The sequence below is a fragment of the Cyprinus carpio genome, chromosome B24 (assembly GCF_018340385.1).
Source record: "Cyprinus carpio isolate SPL01 chromosome B24, ASM1834038v1, whole genome shotgun sequence".
Classification (NCBI taxonomy): domain Eukaryota; kingdom Metazoa; phylum Chordata; class Actinopteri; order Cypriniformes; family Cyprinidae; genus Cyprinus; species Cyprinus carpio.
Genome location: NC_056620.1, coordinates 8710256 through 8732041, shown reverse-complemented (window position 1 = coordinate 8732041; position 21786 = coordinate 8710256). Strand labels below are relative to the sequence as shown.

General features: G+C 37.4%; 1 protein-coding gene across 1 annotated transcript in view; it reads right to left on the bottom strand.

Moving 5' to 3' along the window:
• Nucleotides 1-4692: 4692 nt before the first annotated feature.
• Nucleotides 4693-21786, bottom strand: part of LOC109094102 (CYFIP-related Rac1 interactor B) — a 53776-nt gene continuing 36682 nt past the window's right edge. Inside the window, 11 exon segments of the mRNA XM_042751695.1 lie at nt 4693-5454; nt 5802-5872; nt 6074-6200; nt 6348-6427; nt 6522-6638; nt 7721-7798; nt 10742-10828; nt 10830-10882; nt 15735-15840; nt 16551-16672; nt 18758-18840. Of these exon segments, the coding sequence (XP_042607629.1) occupies nt 5391-5454; nt 5802-5872; nt 6074-6200; nt 6348-6427; nt 6522-6638; nt 7721-7798; nt 10742-10828; nt 10830-10882; nt 15735-15840; nt 16551-16672; nt 18758-18830 (978 nt within the window). The 5' untranslated portion in view covers nt 18831-18840 and the 3' untranslated portion in view covers nt 4693-5390.

Below are 21786 nucleotides of genomic sequence, written 5' to 3'. Positions count from 1 at the left end.
GCGGTCACTGTTGTAAATGGAAGCAGTTCCGGGGGAATGACGCATGAGGTCGGCTTTGCACATGCACCACTCAGAAGTGACACATGTAGAAACGCAGCGGAGAAATCAAAACAAAGGTCACTAATTAGAAGTAAAAAACAAGGATTTGTAAAGAAGAATGTCGGTGGATTTCGATATATGCCAAGAGGAGACTGGTTTTCCTTTGCTAAAGTTAGGAATCTTTGGTTCTTTTGATCCTGTAAAGAAACGTTGGTTTTCACGAGACTCACCGGTGCATGCGCAATGCTGACCTCATACGTCATGCTCCCGGAACTGCTTCTGTGTACAACTGTTGGCGCAAGCTAGATTAAAGTGATTTTTAAGTTTTGAATATGGATATTTTTCTTACAAAACGCATCGAGTCGCTACAGGAGGCCTTTGTTCACCCGCCTGAGCCATTTGAGATACTTTTTTTATGGAAGGACACTTTTTATTTCACTTCTTTTGGACTGAAGGAATGCAACACCTGCTGAGTGCAATGATACAGCTTGAAAGATCAAAGACAATTTTTTATATTATTCTGACTGGATTCGTACAGTAGGATTCCTACATTTTTGTTCCCAGAGCATGTGTTTTAGTGCTAAAACTACCTCCTAAATTTGTGAAACATTAGGAGTAGTGAAGATGACTCCTAAGTCACTAAGACCAAGCCAGAAAAGTATGAAAGACATCGTCAGAATCGAGAATACTTTTTGTACGCGAAGAAATCTCTCTGCATCACCTTAGCGCCATTTTGGACAATATCCGCTGAAAGCAAGCAGCTTACGCTCTTCTGTGACAGCAGTGCTGCACAGATGCACTGTTTTCGTTCAAATCAAAGCGTAAATACACGTCATGGCTGACACAGAAGAGCGTAAGCTGCTTACATTTAGCAGATATTCTCCAAAATGGTGCTACGGTGATTCGAAGAGATACGGAGGAGACTAATTGTTGGATAAAGTCGTTATTTTAGATTTCTTTGCGTACAAAAATTATTGTCGTCGCTTCATAATGTTACGTTTGAACTACTGATGGCAGATGGACTATTCTGACGATGTCTTTTGTACTTTTCTGGACCTTGACAGTGTAATTAACTTGGCAGTTAATGGAACAGTCACAAGCCTCCCGATTTTCATTCAAAATATCTTAAATTGTGTTCTGAAGAGGAGCAAAGCTTTTATGGGTTTGGAACGACATGGGCTTAAGTGATTAATGACAAAATTTTCATTTTGGGGTGAAGTATCCCTTTTTAACACTACATTTATTTGCACACGTTTTTACATGCATTTATTTGCACACATACATTTTTTGGTTTTGGAGGTTATACAGACTCCAAATTTTCCTTTGATTATATCCTTGTTTTCATTAAGATGGGAGAGAAATAAAAGCTGTTTTGCATCCAGTTTGGTTTTCTTTTACTTTTGCATGTCTTACTATCATCCATGATTATTCCACTCTGTTAATTAAAAGGCTGTTTATATTCATATCCACTAATTGTATATGTTTATGTTTTAGTAACACTTAGCCTGTATTTTGAAATCTTTATTTGAATGTGGCAATTAACACTTTTATTTGTAAACCTTTATTTGAATATGGCAACATAATACCACACTCTACAATATTTCTATGAATAAATCTCTGACAGAGACTATCAGCAATTCACTGTGCATAGTTAGTAAGCAAGCTGACATCATCCATAGAAATGTAGTCAACCCCGCCTTTACTCTCAGCTTAAAGGGGTCATAGGATGCCCATATTCCAGTTGATATGATTCTTAAGGGTCTTAATGAAAAAGTCTGTAACATAGTTTGGTTAAAATTTCTCAGTGGTAGTGTAAAAAAACTCATTTTTTACCCTGTCAAAAACAGCTCTTTTCAGATCAAGCCATTTTTGTAGCATTTTCCTTTAAATGTTAATGAGCTCTCCTGACCACGCCCCTCTCTTCCGAGCTGCTCTCAGACAGACTGTTTACTTTAGCCGCATTCATCATGAAATTTGCTAATTAGCACATTAATAGGAAAAGCAATTTGCAAAGATTCATTACAAAACATTATTCTCACATCTTCTGTAGACGAAGCTGGATCATGAATGATTTGCGCGAATATAGACACACTTATGTAGATCGGACGAGCATTCCCTTCAGAAACAAATGTAATCCACTGCAAGTTCAGCGGCTCAGATATCTGGAGTAAATGGCGACTGCTATGTTCATTATAACATCCAACAACAAAACACCTCAATCACTTAGGACAGCGGTCCACAACCTTTTTAGCGCCAAGGACCGGTTTAATGTCAGACAATATTTTCACGGACCGGGCTTTAAGGTGTGATGGATAAATACAACAAAATAAAATGATACGACTGGCATAAAAACTGTGGTATATTGTAAATATAATAATAAACATGAATCCACTGTGTATTCGTATGCAACTTTATTAGCAGCGTCCTCGTAACATCGCGCCAACAACATAACATGAATAACATCCTCTCTGCCCCCTAACCCTAACGCTCACTTTTTTATATACAAAAAATATTTATAATGAGCGAGTACATCATGAATCCATTTTCCAAACCGTGTTTTTGTCTTATCCTGAATCACTACGGTACACCTATAATAAGTGTTTATATTTGGACTATTTAAGGCTGGTTGGGGTCGGCAACGCTGCAGAGTAGCACAGTACCTGCGTGACTCGCCATAGATGTAAACTGAAGTAGCTCCGGCTACAATGTTCTTCCACCAGACGCGAGCGCCAAAAGTTACCGAATGCAGCTTTAATGTAAGTTATTTTTGTGTTTCTTGTGCGGCTTGGTACCAAAGGACCGGGGGTTTTGGACCACTGACTTAGGAGACATTCTTTTCTGCTCTGGCGGTGAAACAATGGCAGACTGATGACAGCTCACTCAGGGCGGGTCTGAGGCAAGACACCAGTTCAGTCTTTGCTGAAACGCTACTGTCAATCAAACTGGGAGGGGTCTGTTTCTGTGTGACGTCACACAGACAACCATCTGAGATCGGCGCGATTTGAGAAAGGGAAAAACATTTGACAAGATTATAAAAAAAAAAAAAAAAACACTGGGTGGATTTTTATCATTAAAGGGTGGTTGTGTACACACACTGCCAACACACATTTCAGTGCAAACAACTTGTAAAATTGCATGTACTGTAGCATCCTATGACCCCTTTAAGACTTCTCTCTATTTCTTAGTGAAAGTTTGTCTCAACAGCTTTGTGAATAGGTTTTTAAAAGAAAACTCTTAGCTAAAAAACATTTACTGCTATTTAGGAGAACTCTTAGCGGTAAGATAAAATGTTTTGTGAATACAGGCCCAGATGTTTTTCCCCAACAGTTCCCCAAACATTCACTTAAGACATAACAGATTATGTATGCTTGAATAGCCTGTTATATCCTGTAATTCTGTGTATGTGTATATTTATCGGGATCATGCACTGACGGAAGCACCTTTATCTGCGCGATTCTTATGTCAGTCAGCGTCAGTGCATTAAGCAAGCAAAGAAAAAGGTACTCCTCAGAACACATACAAATAAAGATAATTTTAGAGGTTTAATTACTATTTGGAGCATTGGTATTGCTAGATGAGGGCTCAAGGAACTCAATTTTGTGAAAACCTGAAATTCGACCAAAATCGACATATGAACTTTTTTGTCTGTAGCTCAAAATTAGCCTGTGCACATTCCAACTCATTTTGTCAGCACAGGTATACATACATAAATATACAGTGATGCATTTCATTGCCACCCAAAATTCACACACCAGCCAAATTGAAATGTTCATCATTTGTTGTATAAAGCATTTTAGCTGCAGACCCACCCATTTCATGACCTGCTTTCCTGAACTCTTTTTCAACATCAGCATTCTTGGTCCCTCAATCCAGCAGTGCTGCATGGATACAGGACACACCCTAAAACTCTCTCTCACTCACACTCCACAACCCCGAGTTTCACTCACAGAATGCAGAGAGCCCTGCAGTGCCTTTCGCCATCCTTCCTGACCTTCATACAAGCCCTTACTGCAGAATTACTATAGCCACACCCTTCTCACAGCCTGTGAATCCTTGATTGCAAGCGTGTTGAAACTGGCAGGTGATTCCTGCCATTTAGAACAGATAAGAGAGAAGAGAGCAGATCTTCAATGGACAACACATTAACAGACTTTTTAGACAAACATACATCACACAATAAATTGTCATATCAGTTTCAATCTGACTGGGTGAAGTGATGCAGAAATTATTTTGATCCATCACAAAATCTACATACATTATTCTCTATTTTTCAATGTTTTCTGAACAAACGTTTGCATAATCCTATAAATCTTTTCCCACTGAAATCAGATATGGTGGCATAATCTATTTTACATAAACCGTCCTTATTTTATTTATTAATATTTCAAGATATAAATGGTGATGTGTTGATTCAGTCTTGTGCAATCTGCAATTCTGTTAACCAGAATTTCAAATTTTAAACATCACGCATAACGCCACATCTGATTTGCATAAAACCAGAATGTTCTGCTCATTTGCATACACCTTATTTAAAAACGTAAACATCATTATAAAAATGAAAGCATTTTATTTCCTCTTAAGATCATGTTGTCATCACATCTGACACAGATTACAAACTATCACAGTAAAAAAAAAAAAAAAAAAAAATCAAAAAAAAAAAAAAAAAAAAAAAAAAAAAAAACAGAAAATTATAACACCTACAGGGAAAAAATGCATAAATCAAGACCTATAAAAAATATAAAACTTGAAAAAAAAATATTAACCTCCATTTTTAATCTCTAAGTACCATTTCAAAACATTTAATTTAAACACCTTTTGCGTTTTCTTTTAAACAGAAGACATGTAATCAATTTGCCATGCAGTGGATGTAACATTAAATATTAATTCTAAAAAAAAAAAGAATTAATAATAATAATAATATACTTCTCTCTTTTTTATATAATTGTATCTAGATCATATAGATAATATATAGATATTTTATATTCAAGTCAAAACACTCACCCTTCCTTTATAGGGAAACAAGCTAAATTAAAACATTTACCACAAATATAATCTAACAATGCTTTCATAGCTGCCATCAATAGAATGGCTGTATTTCAGGAACATTATAAACAAGGGATTTCAGCAAAACCATTTTGGCACAGAAAACCACACATCTGCTTTGTAAAAAGACCAGGAAAGATTAGAGAAGCTTTTGTCTGATTTTTTCCCCCAGTTTAATTAAAAAAAAGAAAAAAAAAGGAAAAACATTCTGTGCATCGCTTCAGTCCAGGAGAGAGAGTCTACAGGTACAGTATGTGCATCTCCTGAGCATCTGCTTGAGGCCAGTGGTGTGTCCCAGAGTTTTGTTGCTACTGCAGCATGCTTTTAATGGTCTTAGTGGTTGACTCATCATTAAGATGTTTTGTTGTGTACCTGCACAGAAGACATTAAGTAATAATTATATTTACTACAGAATCTTGCAGTGTTGTGTCAAGCTTTCTTTAGCACTGATGCAAAAAAGCAAGCAGTGCTAAAATAACAAACAAACAAACAAAAAAACAGCAAAAACAAAAGAACAGAACAAAATCTTGTTCATATGCCCATCATGGGCCCCTGATGCCTCAAAGTGCATATGTCATGGAATATTCCTCATATTAAACCACTAAAGAAAATATGAGGAAAAAATCAAATTGTGTCTTCATGGAAAAGTGCAGCTGATTAATATGATAAGATTTTATATGATAATATTCATGAATTTATTTATTATTTTTTTTTTTTACCTGAGAGCATTTAGAAGACCTTCCACACTATTTGGTGGCTGATCTCTGAGCACTTTAATGCAGCCTTTCATCTGTTTGGGGAAAAAAGCAACCATGGTTAGTGTGGCAGAGTAATGACAGCACTCTACCTCATGAGTCATGATGCTGTGACAGAAACATGGCCACGTTTTATAAGCACTATGATTATGAGTCAGTGAGTGTTAGTGCCTAGCAGGAGGGGAAAAAACTTCAGAGATGGGTTTGCAGTAACAGGAGATGATGGTTTCACTCACGTCTATTTTGGAGGACTTCACAAATGCGCCGACAGGATGGACATAGTCGTAGAGGATAATGACCCCCACCATGACACGCAGACAGAAGGAAACGGTCTCCTCACTGCTGAAGCGGCTGCGATACTCTCTGTATCCAAAAAAATATAGAATAAGCAAATCTTTTTTTCAATTTTTTTATTTTTTTTTTATATTTACCTACTGATTTTTTTTTATTTTTTTAATACACCACAGATTTTATGGTATCATCAGACAGATGAGAAAATGGCAGACTTACGGGGTTTCCAACATAACTTTGCACACACTCGCCATGGTGCTTAATACATCTGTTGTGTTTTCAATGGGCAAGTTTTTATTCTGTTGAGCAAAGGTAAAAAATTATTTCTTTATTTATTTTTAAGTTATTTTTTGAAAATGTCACTGACAACTCATTTGAAATATTTTTGTTTACCTCAGATACAAATTTTGTTGTGCCATCACTTAATGTCTTTAGCATGGGTGTGGCATCAGCATAAAATAGAGATATCCGATTGGCCAGTTCATTATTCACCTCGTTTTCTCCCTCTGCCTACATGGACAGACACCAAAAACATTATTAATGGAGTAAAGCAAGGAGAACAAAGATTTTTCTTTTTCTTTTCGATAAATGGGAGAAACAGCAAATTGGACAAGGATGGGAAAAGTAAAGACATCCCCAGACATAGAAAAGGAAATTAAGCTTTAGTTCTTTTGCAAAATATGTGATAGATTTAATTTCTCAGAAAAGATTTTTAATTATTCATCTTAATTTACTTACTTTATTCTACTGAATAAAAGGGTTACTTGAAAACGCTTTTCAAACAAGCAAAAGCATCATCAAAATGAGGGCAGCCAGACAATAACAAATTTGTTTTTAAGAAAGCGGTTTAATCTTACAGTAAACTGCATACACCTGCACATTCTGGTGTGTCAAGTCTAAAAATACATTCATACATTAAACAATAGTTTAAACTATTAGTGCAGATGTAGAGAGTGCTAGCTGGAGTGATTTATTTAGCTCTCTTACAGTAGTAGGGCCCTGGGGAACCATGGTGGGGCTACTGAATTCAGGCTGGGAGAATATGAGGGGAAAACCAGCGCCACTTCACTAAACAAGGTATGCAGACTGCACGGTGTCCCCCAGGGCTATGTATGTGACCCGCTCTCAGATCAGATATTTAGTCCTAGGAGGGCAGGGCATCTCTGGGGAGGACAGGCACAAAAGCTGACCACAGATCAGGTGCCACACTATATTGGTGCACCTCAATGCACTTCAGTGAGCATCTCAGAACTCACTCACTCTCCCAGTGGGAGGCCATTTTCTGTTTGGGTCCTCAACAGTCCCCTGAGGGCTGGTATGTGCAAGTGGCTGAGTGCTTGAGTATGTGAGTAAGAAACAAAAGGAAGTGTGTTAGTTATGTGAAAGGGGTTTATATAAAATCAAGAGCTGCTTGTCAAAGGCGTATTTTTACATTAAAAGTAAAAAAAAAACAAGTGTGGATAAAAGATGTTAAGTAAAGACAGAAGTGTAGTCCACAGAAAGGTGAATAGAAAGAGAAAAAGAGAGAGGGTGGGGGATGTGGGGTTCACAGCCATAGAGAGGTGGCAGTTTCAATTCTTGAGAAAACTCACAGGAACGTTATTGATCCTCATGCGGCTCAGGGTCCTCCTGTAATAACTGAAGTCATTCTGAATGGCAGGATTTGTCATCTGCAAAATAATGAAAAGTTTATCTAGACTACCATTCAAAAGTTTGGGGTCAGACAAAACCAGTCATAAGGGTCGATTTTCTGATTTATGACAGCTGAATAAATAAGCTTTCCATTGGTGTATGGTTTGTTATGATAGGACAATATTTGGCCAAGATACAACTATTTGAAAATCTGGAATCTGAAATCAAAATATTGAGAAGATCGCCTTCAAAGCTGTCTAAATGAAGTCCTTTATGTAAAGGAAATATTTATGGTAGGAAATTTACAAAATATCTTCATGAAACATGATCTTTACTTAATATCCTAATGATTTTTGTCATAAAAGAAAAATTGATAATTTGTTGGCTATTACTACCAATATACCTGTGCTACTTAAGACTGGTTTTGTGGTCCAGGGTCACATATTTGTTTTTAGCTGTGTAGTTGCTAAAGCATTGCCATGTTGCTGTACTGTAGGTTACTTACTAGCCACCAAGTCTCTTTCAGGTCTCTAAATGTGGTTAAATTTAAATCTATGGGATTATTTTTATCTGTTTTATCGTCTGCCAGGCAGAAATTGTAAGTCTTATCCCTTAGAAAAATAATAGCACACCTCTCAAAGTTACATAGCAAAGTTTAATACTCAGAGTTATGGGCTTTTAAACAACTCATAACTCTAAGTATGAACAATAGTAATAGTGATGCTTGCCTTAAAAACTATTAATCAAATTAAATTGTGTAAGGTGTTTCAAAGGGAGGCAAATCTCCAGGTAATTGCTGGTGTGACAGGACTGAAGTAAACAAATACAGTCTTGTAGTCTAGAATGCAAAGAACACTTACAGGATTAGCTAAAGCTTTACATAAATGACTACACCAGTTCCTTTAGGTAATCAGAGCAACCTTTATCTGACAGGACTGAGACTGTCTGGGACCCATACATACCCTATAGAAGTACTATTTAAACCAAAAGCACAGCACAAAAGATTTGTATCTTGTGACAGATGGATAAACATGCTTTAATGAAGAGTCATGTTCAATTTAGGGTTCAGTGACAAATTCAGTTACAAAGAAGGGGGGTGCTTGTCAAGATGACAGCGGAGACGGGTTAGAGGACAAAGGTCAGGGAGAAGAATTTACTCTTTAGGATTTGATAGAGCAGAGGTCAACTTTAATTATGAAAATATGAAATAAGTCAGAAAAACCTCATGTTTTTGAAATTTAACAGTTCGTTGAATCTTTAGACTTATATCCCTATATAACCTTTAGATACTGTATATATGAGTTTGCATGTGCTGTTTGTTTGATTCTCAAGGTTTTTCAGCAAAGTTTTGATCATTTATAGACTTTAGAAATAAATGCATTAAACAATACAATAGGCTTTACAGGACTGATGATGGTTATGTGGATAGCTCTCAGAAGAAATCAAAACAATATCCTGAAATGACATCCTTGTCAACAAAACTAATGCAGTCGATTTACTGACAGACCAGACAGCCCATCCTATCCCTGCAGCGTATGGTGCTACGGCATTGGCGGGCTGAAGTAGGTCACTGCGCCAAGCTGAAAGGAGGGCATGGTTGGATGGAGGTTGGCATGCCACCTTACACCCCCTACCTTCTCGCATTTAGCAAACCCCATCTGTGGGGGGGGCTTTTTAATTGGGACATCCCAGCTCCATGCCGCAGGGCATCAGGGTATATGTGAGTGTTTGCATTAGGAAGAGCAGGATATAAAGGCGCTAGTGTTGGTGCTGAGGTGAATAAGAAAACAGCTAGACGAAACAATATTTGATTTCTTTGGACACATAACCCGAGACAAATGAGGTGGTTTACTGTTCAGTCATTTATGGTTGTCTGAGTGCCTGAGGTTCTGACATGGTCACAGGAGTGTGTAAAAGCACTATAGCTCAGCATGCTGCAGTCTTGACATATACGTACACTTTTAAGTGTCCGATCTGCATTATTAATTTAGTGTAAAAGAAACAGCAGGTGTTTAAGATGGGAATAAGAGAATGAGGAGAGCAAAAGATCAAAAGCTAATTTTCTTGTGATCTTAAATGTCGGGAAAGCACCTGACATGTGCAATTGGAAAGTAATTATTTTCTCATTAGCTGGTTTCTTATCACAATTAGCATGTCATTAGAGAGAAGTGGAAGCTTGTTAAGGCATCACATCCTGGTTAGTCTCATCAATCGCATGGTAATGTGTAACAGCAGGCTGCATGTTATAATTCTGATGACTTACATGGCGAGCTCATCTTTTAAGCATGCATTTCATTTGACTACAGAACATTAATGAATGATTTCTACTCATGGACCTCATATTTTATATAAAGAAAATGAGGCATGTTTAAGAATTAAACATTATGTATACTATTTTTTTCTATAATTACTTATATTCTCATTAGATATTCTCATAAAATTCTCAATACTGCAATATATTATTTTGGTTTAATCCAGCATAAATTAAATTAAATATAATACTAACAATATTATAATATAAAATACTACCATAATGTGTGCATATATATGGTGATAAGAATAATTCTTAATCTTTTTAATAAATACTAAACATTTTAAGGATTCAACAACAAGACTTCATGGCATCATTTTCTTTAAATAGAAATATAATTTTTATTTCTTATTATTGGACTCAAACATGTTCTTGACAGGTTTAGTGAGATTCAAACAAATTACTTTTGACCTGTATTGTGTCAGCTCCTTAGTATCAGTACACATCCAATGCTAAATAAACATTTAAATAAACGTGAATTTAAATGCAAATTGATTCAACGACTGACTTAAACAGGGAAATGAACAAGATAATCCTGTATCATGTAAAATGGACTTTCATTTCTGCAAAGACTGCAACCAAAAAATAAATAATGATAACAAAAAAACATTACCATCATGTAACAAGGGATTTTTTATTGAGGTATAATATTGAGGTATATGGTCCTCACCTTCACATCAAAAAACAACATTAAGAACAGCATCACATCAAACAACTTTTCAAGCAATTGCTCTCCCCCCACACCACAGTGTGGGAGTCTCATCGTATGTCTCACTAGTGAGTGCTCTCAATAGACTATGCAGCGCTGCTTCTGTAGAGTCACACAATGGTCAGTTAGGGTCAATTAGGTTCTTATTGAGTGCAATAGATTGTTTAACAATCATATTTTTTCCCCACTGATTAGCTATATTAGCATTATTAATAATAATGTCGACTTTATATTTTTAACCAAGTGTTGTATACTGTAAAACAGCCCATAAAAAATACATGACTGCATGCTGTTTGTTTTACACAATATACTGTTTAGATTCTAACATATTGATTCATACTGCTTTGTAGACCCGAACTACGAATCAATCCTTCCATCAAACAACATAAAACATCTTGTACCATATATAACCCAATTAACTAATAAATGTTATTTAATGCATAATCTCAAACTAATTTCTCAGACACAAACATACTCCAGGCTACACAAAAGGCACACTCTTACATAAGGCTTATCTAAAGTTTCTCTATGTTCTTTACTAACATACGGTGATGTCTTAAGCCTCAGTAGACAGCTTGATGACTTGAGAAGCTGTTCTTAACCCACAATTCCTGTTCTCAGTTTCTCCATTGCTCTATTGAGGCAATACAGTACACAGCAGCATGTTAGAATAATTATATTACATAAGAGTCAGCCCAGCAGCAATAAATGAGTTTATGGTTGAGGTACGGTATGATCTCAGTCTGTCCACATCAACCAAATTTTTAATCCTGATCTCAATTACAAGTCTTAAAATATACATATAAACAAAACCAAACAGAGCTGCCCTTGAAGTGATTCATGTCTTGCTGTTGCTAGTATTGCAAAATCGTACAAGAAACTCCTACTGCATGTTGAAAGAGCAATGGAAAGAAAAAAGAAATGGTTTGGTGATGTGGACTTAGATCAATGTATCAACAACAGCTGATGAACTGAATTAAGTCTGAATTAGGTCTGCTCTGAGAGTTCAGACAATTTGGGTTTTTTTCAGCTTTATTTTTATTGGCTCATTTAGAAAATTGCAGTAATCAATCCCATCTGAAGGTAAACAGAGGGTAGCTTTGTCTGTCAACTTATTTATTTCCATATGGATTTGAGAAACCAAGAGTTTTTGGGTTTTACATAGTCAAGCCAGTATAGTCATCGGAGTGAGAAAGAGGGGGAATTTTCAGGCTGGCGACTCAAGCTGCAGCAGTATGTAGAGTAAATTGAGCAGATTTGCCATACGGTAATGACCTCCATCTGCTTTAGTCAGCTTGGCAGGGCAGAGGAGCTGATTAAAAATGGCCATGGAAGCACACTTTTCTCCTCCCAGTCAAAACATAGCTTGAGACAAGCGGATTTTAAGAGCGCATGCTGAGAATGGAGTGTGAGGAGAGGACAGCGGTTTGGAGGAAAGCAGGGCAGGGCGAGGGAGTGTACATCACATCTCATCACATATCGAGAAAGCAAGAAAAAAGAAATGAGACATGTAGGTAAATGTTAAAATTCTAAATATACACTAAGGAATAACAGCAGTTTGAGATGAACCAGTACAACAAAACTAAAACAAACAATAAAAGAATGAATAAAAACAAAACCTCATAACAAAAACTGAACAACACAACTCAAACAAAACTGATGATCCAGAAGGAACCACAATGCACAAAGAGCTGGGGGGTGAAAACTTTTGCCAGGATGAAGATGTCCAAATTTTTCTTTTGTTGAATTTTTTTTTTTTTTTTTTTTCATTTAGTACTGCCCTTTGAAAGCAACAGAAGATACTTACATGTTTCCCAGAAGACAAATTAAGTACAATTTACCTTGATCTTCAAATTCCAAAAGTTTTCAACCCCTGGCTCTTAATGCATCGTGTTTCCTTTTGGAGCATTAGTGAATGTTTGAACCTTTTTTAATAGTTGTGTTTGAGTTGACACAGAAGAGCGTAAGCCGCCTGCGTACTGCTCAGATTTGTCAAAATGGCGCTATGCTGATTTGGAGAGACACAGAGGATAGGATTTGTTGAATAAAGTCAATATTTTTGTTTTCTTCGTGTACAAAAAGTATTCTCATCGATTCATAATGTTACGGTTGAATCACTGATGGCAGATGGACTATTCTGACGATGCTTTTCATACTTTTCTGGACCCTGACACTGTTATTTATTTGGCAGTCTATGGGACAGTCTCAAGTCCACCGGTTTTCATCCAAAATATCGTAAATTGTGTTCCGAAGACGATAGAAGCTTTTACGGGTTTGGAACGACATGGGGGTAAGTGATTAATGACAAAATTTTCATTTTGCGGTGGAGTAACCCTTTAATGGTTTGTTAATAGCGAGAATTGGACCTTAAAATAAAGTGTGACCCTTATTTCTTTAAAGGGTTAGTTCACCCAAAAATTTAAATTAGACTGTTTTACTCACCCTCGAGGCATCCTAGGTGTATATGAATTGTCCTGGCTATTCCAAGCTCTACCATTGCAGTCAGTGGGTGCTGCAGTTGAACAGCCCACAAGTTGTCAAGCGGCGGATGACGCAGTACGTATGCACAGTGTGCGCGCCTCTGAGATATGCTAGTCTCGGAAGCAAAGTTTCCATACTTCAGCAAAGGAAACCAGTCTCCTCTTGGTTTATATCGAAATCCTCCAACATTTTTCTTTGCAAAACCTCGGTTTATACTTCTAATTCGTAACCGGCATTTTGTTTTGTTCTCTCTCAGCGTTCATCGCTAATCACGCAAAGCCGACGTCTTACGTCATCCGCCGGAACGGCTTCCACGTATGACAGATAACAGAAGTTAGAGAAAAGTGTTTATTGCATTTGAAATATGGATATTTTTCTTACAAAAATGCATGGATTCACTACAGGAGGCCTTTATTCACCCCCTGGAGTCATGTGAGGCATGTTTTATTATGAATGCACACACTTTATTTGACGAATTGTAGACTGTTCATCTGCAACACCCGCTGACTGCAATGACAGAGCTTGGAATAGCCAGGACAATTTTCTATATAACTCCGACTGGATTCATCTGAAAGAAGAAAGTCATATACACCTAGGATGCCTCAAGGGTGAGTAAAACACAAGCTAATTTTAATTTTTGGGTGAACTAACCCTTTAATATGGTTTTATTGTGAATCTATCACAAATCCTGACACTCTGCTCTGCAAGTCTGTCCTTGTCTGTAGATACGGACAGACTCATCAGAACGCAGCAGCATGCATCTTTCACGTTGTTAATACAATTATAACACCACTGACACCCAAACGCTCAAACTTTGACTTAATATGCACTGATAGGTTCATCATCAGGCAAGAGCACTACATGCCAAGTGATCAGTGTAGTTAAGCGAAGCATATCAGTCATGAGAGCTTGCGCCAAAAGCCGGTTTAGAGTTCTGGAGCGGAAAGCGCGGGAAAGCAAGATGACCCAGTTCGGTAGGTTACATAACATATGGCAGACACCGGGCCTGCACTCATTGACTACAAGTTCAGAAGCCATTACATAGATTTAAAGTGCAGGGTTTCAATGGCCTCAGGGTAAGACCACCACCAACCTTGGCCTTATTGAGCTGCTGACATCCCTGTGTTTTGATGAGCAACAGCTAATGCTAAAGAAGCAATGATCTGAAGTATAAGATATCATGGTCATTTTTTTCTATGCATATCAGTGAGAGATTTGTAACATTTTTGGCATTTAAGTCTATCCGTCAGCTAGTGTGTTTTGTGTAAGAATATGAAAGGACCAGCTGAGGTACTTCCCTGGGGCTGCTTAGGTGTTTTTGCACACAATGTGTTAGTGTGCATTTAATTTGTAAGATGTTTACAGCACAGAAAAAAAAAAAAAAAAAAAAAAAACTAACTGAAACAGACACTGCCAATGGCTGTTAAGAACATTTAAAGGGACAGCTCCCCTACGAATTCCAAACCCAAATTCCCAAACTTATGACAAGCACTTAAAAATCAACAAAAGAGAAGGTGGTTGATTATGATTTCACTTTTTTTTCTTTTCTTTTTTTTTTTGTGTGTAGTGTGTAATGCAAACAACATCTGGAAAGTTACGATGCTCAAAGTTTAATACAAAATCTCCTTTTAAAGAAATTGCTGTTTGAGGACTACAAAAAAGGCTGGTAAGGACTTCTTCCCGGTTTTGTGACATCACTAGCCCCAATGTTTACATAAACCCTGCCGCCGGGGTAAATGCAACTACCTGAATTGGCAAGGGGTGTGACGTTTCCAGACAACGTGCACTAGTTGGTTAGCGAATCACAACGCACTGGGCCAGCTAACCAATCTTAGCTCAATTGTGTATTTCTGAGGGAGGGGCTGCATAGAACCAGGAACTCAAGAGACTGTTTTGACGAGAATGGAAACAGTGGTGTAGAATAAAGGTAAAATTTAAGGGCTTCCTGCAGTTTCCCACCTAAAATAAGAGCTTGATGGGATTTTAAAATAAGAGCTTGATGTGCGTTTCTCTATTTGGTTGTGTTGTAAGTATTTGCAGCTCATTTCTTTATTTGTTTGTGTTGTTAGCATTTGCATTTTTTGCATTTGAGTTTTTGTATTTGGTTGTGTTGTGAGTATTTGGAGCACATGTGCTGTTAAACTGATGAAGATATTTTCTTAATTTTCTGGTGCTTTTTCTATTTGCAGGTGTTTTGGAAGTTGCAGCGCACTGAGCTCTCTCGGCCACCATAGCATATAGACTACTTCAAAATTACTTTTGGTGCTGTCTTTTTATTTTTGGGATTCTGCCCCCATTCACTTTCACAGTATGGAAAAGAGCAGCATGGACATTCTGCAAAATATATCTTTTTGTGTTCCATAGAAAAATCATTCAGGTTGGGAATTACATCAATGCGAGAAAATGATGCCAAAATGTTCAGTTAAAAGGTTTCTGCATAACTGCTTCTATTATGAAAAACAGGCTATTGTACCTAATCTCTGTGAAAATTCGTAGAACTTCTTTAGTTTGCCTACTAGTGGCACCACAGCAGCCCATGCCTGGTCTTGTAATGCCTCATCATTAGGGTTCTGGATTGCCTGAAAAAAACAAACAGAACATCTTAATAATACAACATCTGGCGAGTTATAAACAACATTCCCACAAGTATAAATGGAACATATTATTTTATGACCGTATGAGGTTCTGTTAGAATTATGTATGTGAGATGAGGTTTTTAAATGATGTGCCCATGAGGGTGGCAATTTGAGGATGTAAATAATGTCAAATCAAAGCACACAAGAGGTTTGAAGGTTTATTCATTGTGTTTTTCCATTATGACACTGGGCAGAACATCTAGTCAGTGTTTTTTCTCTCTACCTCAGTGTGCCTTTGAATTTCCAAATACACAAGACTCATTAAAATAATTACTGAGTGTGCTGACATAAAAAAGGAATGCACCGTGTTCTTTTGAGTGAATTAGAAAAAAGAAATAAAAGAAACATTCACTTTCATTCTGCAGAAGACGCCAGTCCATAGCAACTGTATCTGTATAGCAACAGTATCCGTGGCAACAAGATTATCAATCACACTGACATTCACTCATGAGCAAAGCAGAGAATTTCAAATCATATGAACATTCTGCAAGATTTTTTAAAGCCACCGATATCATTCCTTCAACTCATTTTTGTGCAAATTAATGCATATACTGTAAAGAGTCAATTTTGCATGAACAAAAAACAAAATGATAAGTGCATACGCATAAGTCAAACATCAGCAGACATCTGTTATCTTGAGAGTGTGCCTGTACCTCTCGTATCTCTTGGCCCGCGCCTTTATATGCCTGTAGTTCATCAAGTATTGCCAGTGCATCCTTCAGGACCACATCCACTTCGTCCCACGTTTCCCGCTCTGCTTCTGTTGGCTGGGCATCTGAAGGCAGAGACAGAAATAACTTCAAGGTCTTTAATCAAAAGGTCTTTCAAGGTCACATTTAGTCAGTGTCTGACACATTAAAAGTGAACATACTGTACATATGCAAATCAAGAACAGGTATTAGAGCTTTATACCTTACAGAATGAGGCAAGATGAAAATGAAGGAAAGAACAAAGAAAATAAGTATTTGGTAACACGTTGTACATTATATTGTGTGTGTGCTGATACTATGGGCAAATTCTACTATTACTATAGAAAAGTGGGTGCTCTGAAGGAAGGGTATTACTGTATAAGTACTCTTTTGAACATTCCATTCATCAAAGAATCCATGTATCATGGTTTTCACAAAAATATTAAGCAGCTCAACAGATTTCAAGAATCATAATAATAATAATTAATAATGATAAATGTAAATGAGCCCCAAATCAGCATATTAGAATTATTTCTGAAGGATCATGTGATACTGAAAACTGGAGTTACGGCTGCTGAAAATTCAGCTGACATCTTCGAAATAAATTACATATTAAATAATAAACAAGCATTTTAAATTGTTATATCATTTCACAATATTACTTATTATTTATACAATATTGCGTCCTGTATTTTTGATCCAAAAAATGTAGACTTGATGAGAAACATCAAACTAACCCTAAACTAAACATCACACTTCTATTTTGTTTATATATATATATATATATATATATATATATATATATATATATATATATATAGATATAGATATAGATAGATATAGATATATGGATATAGATATATAGATATATATAGTAACCTTAATAACAATGCAGTAAAATTTGTCTTTATAGCTAATTGCTGGGGCAATTAAATGTTTGTGTTAAATATTACTTTGTGCATTTTTTTTTAAATAACACCCAGGTTAATTTGAACTACAAATTAGATTGTTGATGTGATCAATGTAAATATACTTCACTAGCAGACCTTTCATTAATACCTTTTACTCTACTAGTAGCGTCTTATATACAGTTTGTACACTTATACTGTATAATTTGGAATTGGAACTTGAACTTTGGATATACACAGTCCAAACTTGACATCACTATCAGATGATGGTTGTGCAGTTGAGAGGCCATGCAGACTTCTGCTGAACATCTTCATTTGTGTTCCAAATCATTTGTGAGCGAGAGAGTGAGCAAATTATGACTAAATTCAATTTTTGGGGTGAATTCCTCACTGGGGATCTTAAAATGTATGAGTCAAACCTCCATAGCTGAGCCGGTTTCATATGTTTAAAAGGCAATGTGTGGAATTTTAAATGGTGGAAACTTTAGGCCCACATCTAAAAAAGAAACCTCAATGAGACACTAGCAGCTGTTAAGTACAGATGGCTTCAAATGCAATTAAAGAAATTGAGGGCCACCTCCTTAATTTCCAGCATTCAGATGCCACAGATTAAGAGTGCAATGATCTCTCAGCTTTTTCATCTTTCTATGTTTTCGTATTGATACATTAAGTCCTGTTCCAGTGCTCTGTCTCTTGGAGTCTCTCGCACTCTCGCCCTCTTTATTAGTGTTACATAAATCTTGAGCAGACACTATAGGAATTTTTCTTATATGTGTGCGACTGATGAGCCATGAATGAGTTAATGGTTTTGGTGACTCCATATCGCCCCGTTTTTCTTCAAAGGAACGACTATGTGACTAGAAATGGAGAATGATGAAAATGTTCTGTGGACAAGGGTAATAAAAGCCAGGAAACTGTTATTTTCCACTGTCTTCTTTTCTTTGGTTCATTCACCTTCCTTTGCTTTGGAGAGAGTTTTTGGGTTCAAACAAATGAGATGGTAGCAGATTGTGTGTGGTTCATGAACTAGTCTCCAGGGGAAAGGAGTTTAAGATAGTATCAAGACCTAAAAGGGGAACTGGCATTTTTTACAAGTTGACCGGGTATTGACCTGCACCAAGTCTCCCAGAATCCCAGTTCTCAAACATACCAAAAAGGACATGTGAGATGCTAAATTAGTGCATTTTGAGGTAAGCTTGGAGAATGAAGGATTGTTTACAGCTAATAAATAAAAGAGAGTCAATGGAAAGAGAAGTATCTCACTTTCAAAATCGAGGAAGAAGTTGGGCTCTTGTTCAAGATCTGTGCATGTCAAAACTTTAAGGAGGTTCCCCATGACAACGTACCTAAAGGGAAAAAGAAAGACAGAGTTAAGTCACATATTTTTAACAGAAATCATAAATCTGATGGTCAGATCCAGGTTGGACAGCACCTAACAGCCTTACTTTGATTCTATCATGGCACTAATCTCCCCCATTATCAGTCAAGAAACCAGCGCCCTTCCAACCACCAGTCAACGCTCCTTCCCTTTACCCCACAGCTTCCACTCTCCAGACGCAGTGGTTTTCCTGTGCAGGGCCTTGGGTCTACCAGATGTCACTACTGTAACCCCCCTCCTTCAGCACACACACACAGTTACGGGAATCCCTGTGCTTTGGTGGCCAGTGCCAACCGTGCATGTCATGCCTACTGCTCACGTTCAGTTCCCTATTGAGGGGCCCCAAGCTTTCAAAGTCAAGATTTAGGAAGTAGACTAGTGTTTTTAGATGTAAAAACAGCCCTCTAAAACCATTAATTCTCTTGGGATATCTGAGACTATTGGGTTTAACATTTTGCGTCTGCAAAAAGTGAATAACAGTAGACATGAGTGAAGTACAGAAGCAAGGCCAAACTTTCCTTCCAAACAGCAAAATCCAGGAAGACAGATGGCCACCGTGACAAGACCCTAGGAACCAGATGAGTCCTCTGCACAATGTGACTTTGCTGCAGCCTGGAATTGAACTGCTGGTTTTGTCTGTTCAAAGAAGAATCGGCCCCCTGACTGAGCCTGGTTTCTCCATTCTGTCACAGATGGAGTTTTGGTTCCTTGCCGCTGTCCCTCTGGCTTGCTAAGTTGGGGACACTTAATATCTAGCAACACCATCGACTTGATTGCACAGATATTAACAGCGCTCTCTTCCACCCTCAATACCCACGCCGGATAAATAGCTGCCCACTGGTCCGGGTGTGTGTTCACGGTGTGTTCACTTCTCACTGCTGTGTGTGTTCACGGTCTGTTCACTTCTCACTGCTGTGTGTGTGCACTGTGTGTGTGTGCACTTGGATGGGTTAAATGCAGAGCACCAATTCCGAGTATGGGTTACCATACTTGGCAAATGTCACGACTTTCACTTTCACTATTTTCCGATTTAATACTGTAAAGTTGCTTTGGCACAATCTGTATTGTTAAAAGCGCTATATAAATAATGGTGAAAAGAAAAAAAGGAAGGAAAACTCGCATTCCAAAGGTCTTCAATAGAGGGGTAATTTCACAAAGAGCATTTATGATAAATGGCTTGTTCAAAAACAGTTTTTGTGATGGTGTCACAACTATGGGCTCATTAATTAATGACCGCCTACCTATTTAGTCTTCAGCAGCTTGAACTACTCTGATGAACAATAGTGTAAGCAACATCGCCTCGGCCCATGGTCGAAAAAGAAAATGAAAAGACGGAACAACTGCAAATAACTTGAGACAACATCAACAATAAATGCCTGTGTTGAAGAGCGCACCAAATTTCCGGTGCACAAGCTGAGCACCTGTGTTCCCCACGCTATCAACTGAGTGTACTGTGAAAGGCAATGTACTGTATTCAGCTGCAGGCATGTGCTAAGTAAATGCAAAACTAAAGCACACTTTGGGCTTTAAGATGACATCCCAAAGAGTGTAAACAACAGTTAAACAGTCCAACCTAGTAACTTGACTCCATTGACTCATTTAATGGTGTGAGTTTCTGGATGAACCGTTAGCAGCAATAGAAAATGGGGGAGTATTTGGGAAACCTGCTTAGAAGTGTCATTGTATTTGCAATAGGGCTGCACGATATATCAAAATTATCGAAAAGTCGCAAATGTAAATATCGCATTATGCATATCTCAAGGGCATGCGATATCTGAATTTTAATAATAGACTACTTAAAACGCTGCAAAAGGTCAAAGTTTTAGTTTGACGCAGAAAGCAGAGAAATGCTTGACGTTAAAAAGAGTTAAGTGCAATAAGTTGCTGAAAACAACTCCTTGCCATCTCGTCTTGCTGTCTTACACCTGAAGTGCATGCACAAGCCGCATCTTAGACAGCGTCTCTTCAGTTTTGCTGCACAAATTGTGATTTCACTAAGTACAACTTGTTCCTGGATCAACATCCTTGTTGATCCTGGAACAACCTTCCTATCAACCAATCAGAATTGAGGGATACCTTTTCAGGAAATATCTGTTTTAGGCTTACAATCAGGGTTAGGTGCTTCTACACCCTTGTTAATCAGCTATAATTTCACACTGATTTTAGGAATAAATTATGGGTAGGGTTAGGTTTAGGGGTAGGGATTGGGTTAAGTCTATATTTTTGGGCAGTTATGTTGATCCAGGATCAACAAAAGATGTTGATCCAGGAACATGTACACATAGAGACACATTTCAGACGGCGCGCGAACACCGAGTTGATTCGTCTTTTGCATCTCCTCATGTTTGAACAGACACATACACACAGAATTGGTTATATAGTTTTCATTTTCAAATATTTAAAAATATAATTTAAATTGATTTTACACACTTAAAGCAATATCGTATCGCATATCAAATATCACATTATTTAACAAGGTATCGCATATCACATTTTTCTTCATTATCGCACAGCCCTAATTTGCAACTACGCTTGGTGATGCAAGTTAAGCTATGACTAACATGATTGCCAATGCTACAGATCTGTACAATATTGCTCCAATACATTTCAAGTTATAAAAAACTACTTTTTTAGCCTATCTGTGAGAAAATCAACTATAAAAGAAAGATTCTGAGAAAACACACGGAAGGGAAAAAAAAAAAACATCCTTCCTCCAATGCATACCTCCTCCTCCAACACAGCCACCTGACATAAACCCCGATAAACACTATTAGCTGATGGGAAAATGCCTCCACCACAACTCTCAATGGCATTTTACCAAAAACTGCACTGGTCTGAAGGAAAGTTTTTTCTATGAGTGTCAGGAGAGGAGCTGTACACATTTACCAAATGCACAGTTCAGCTGCAGATAACC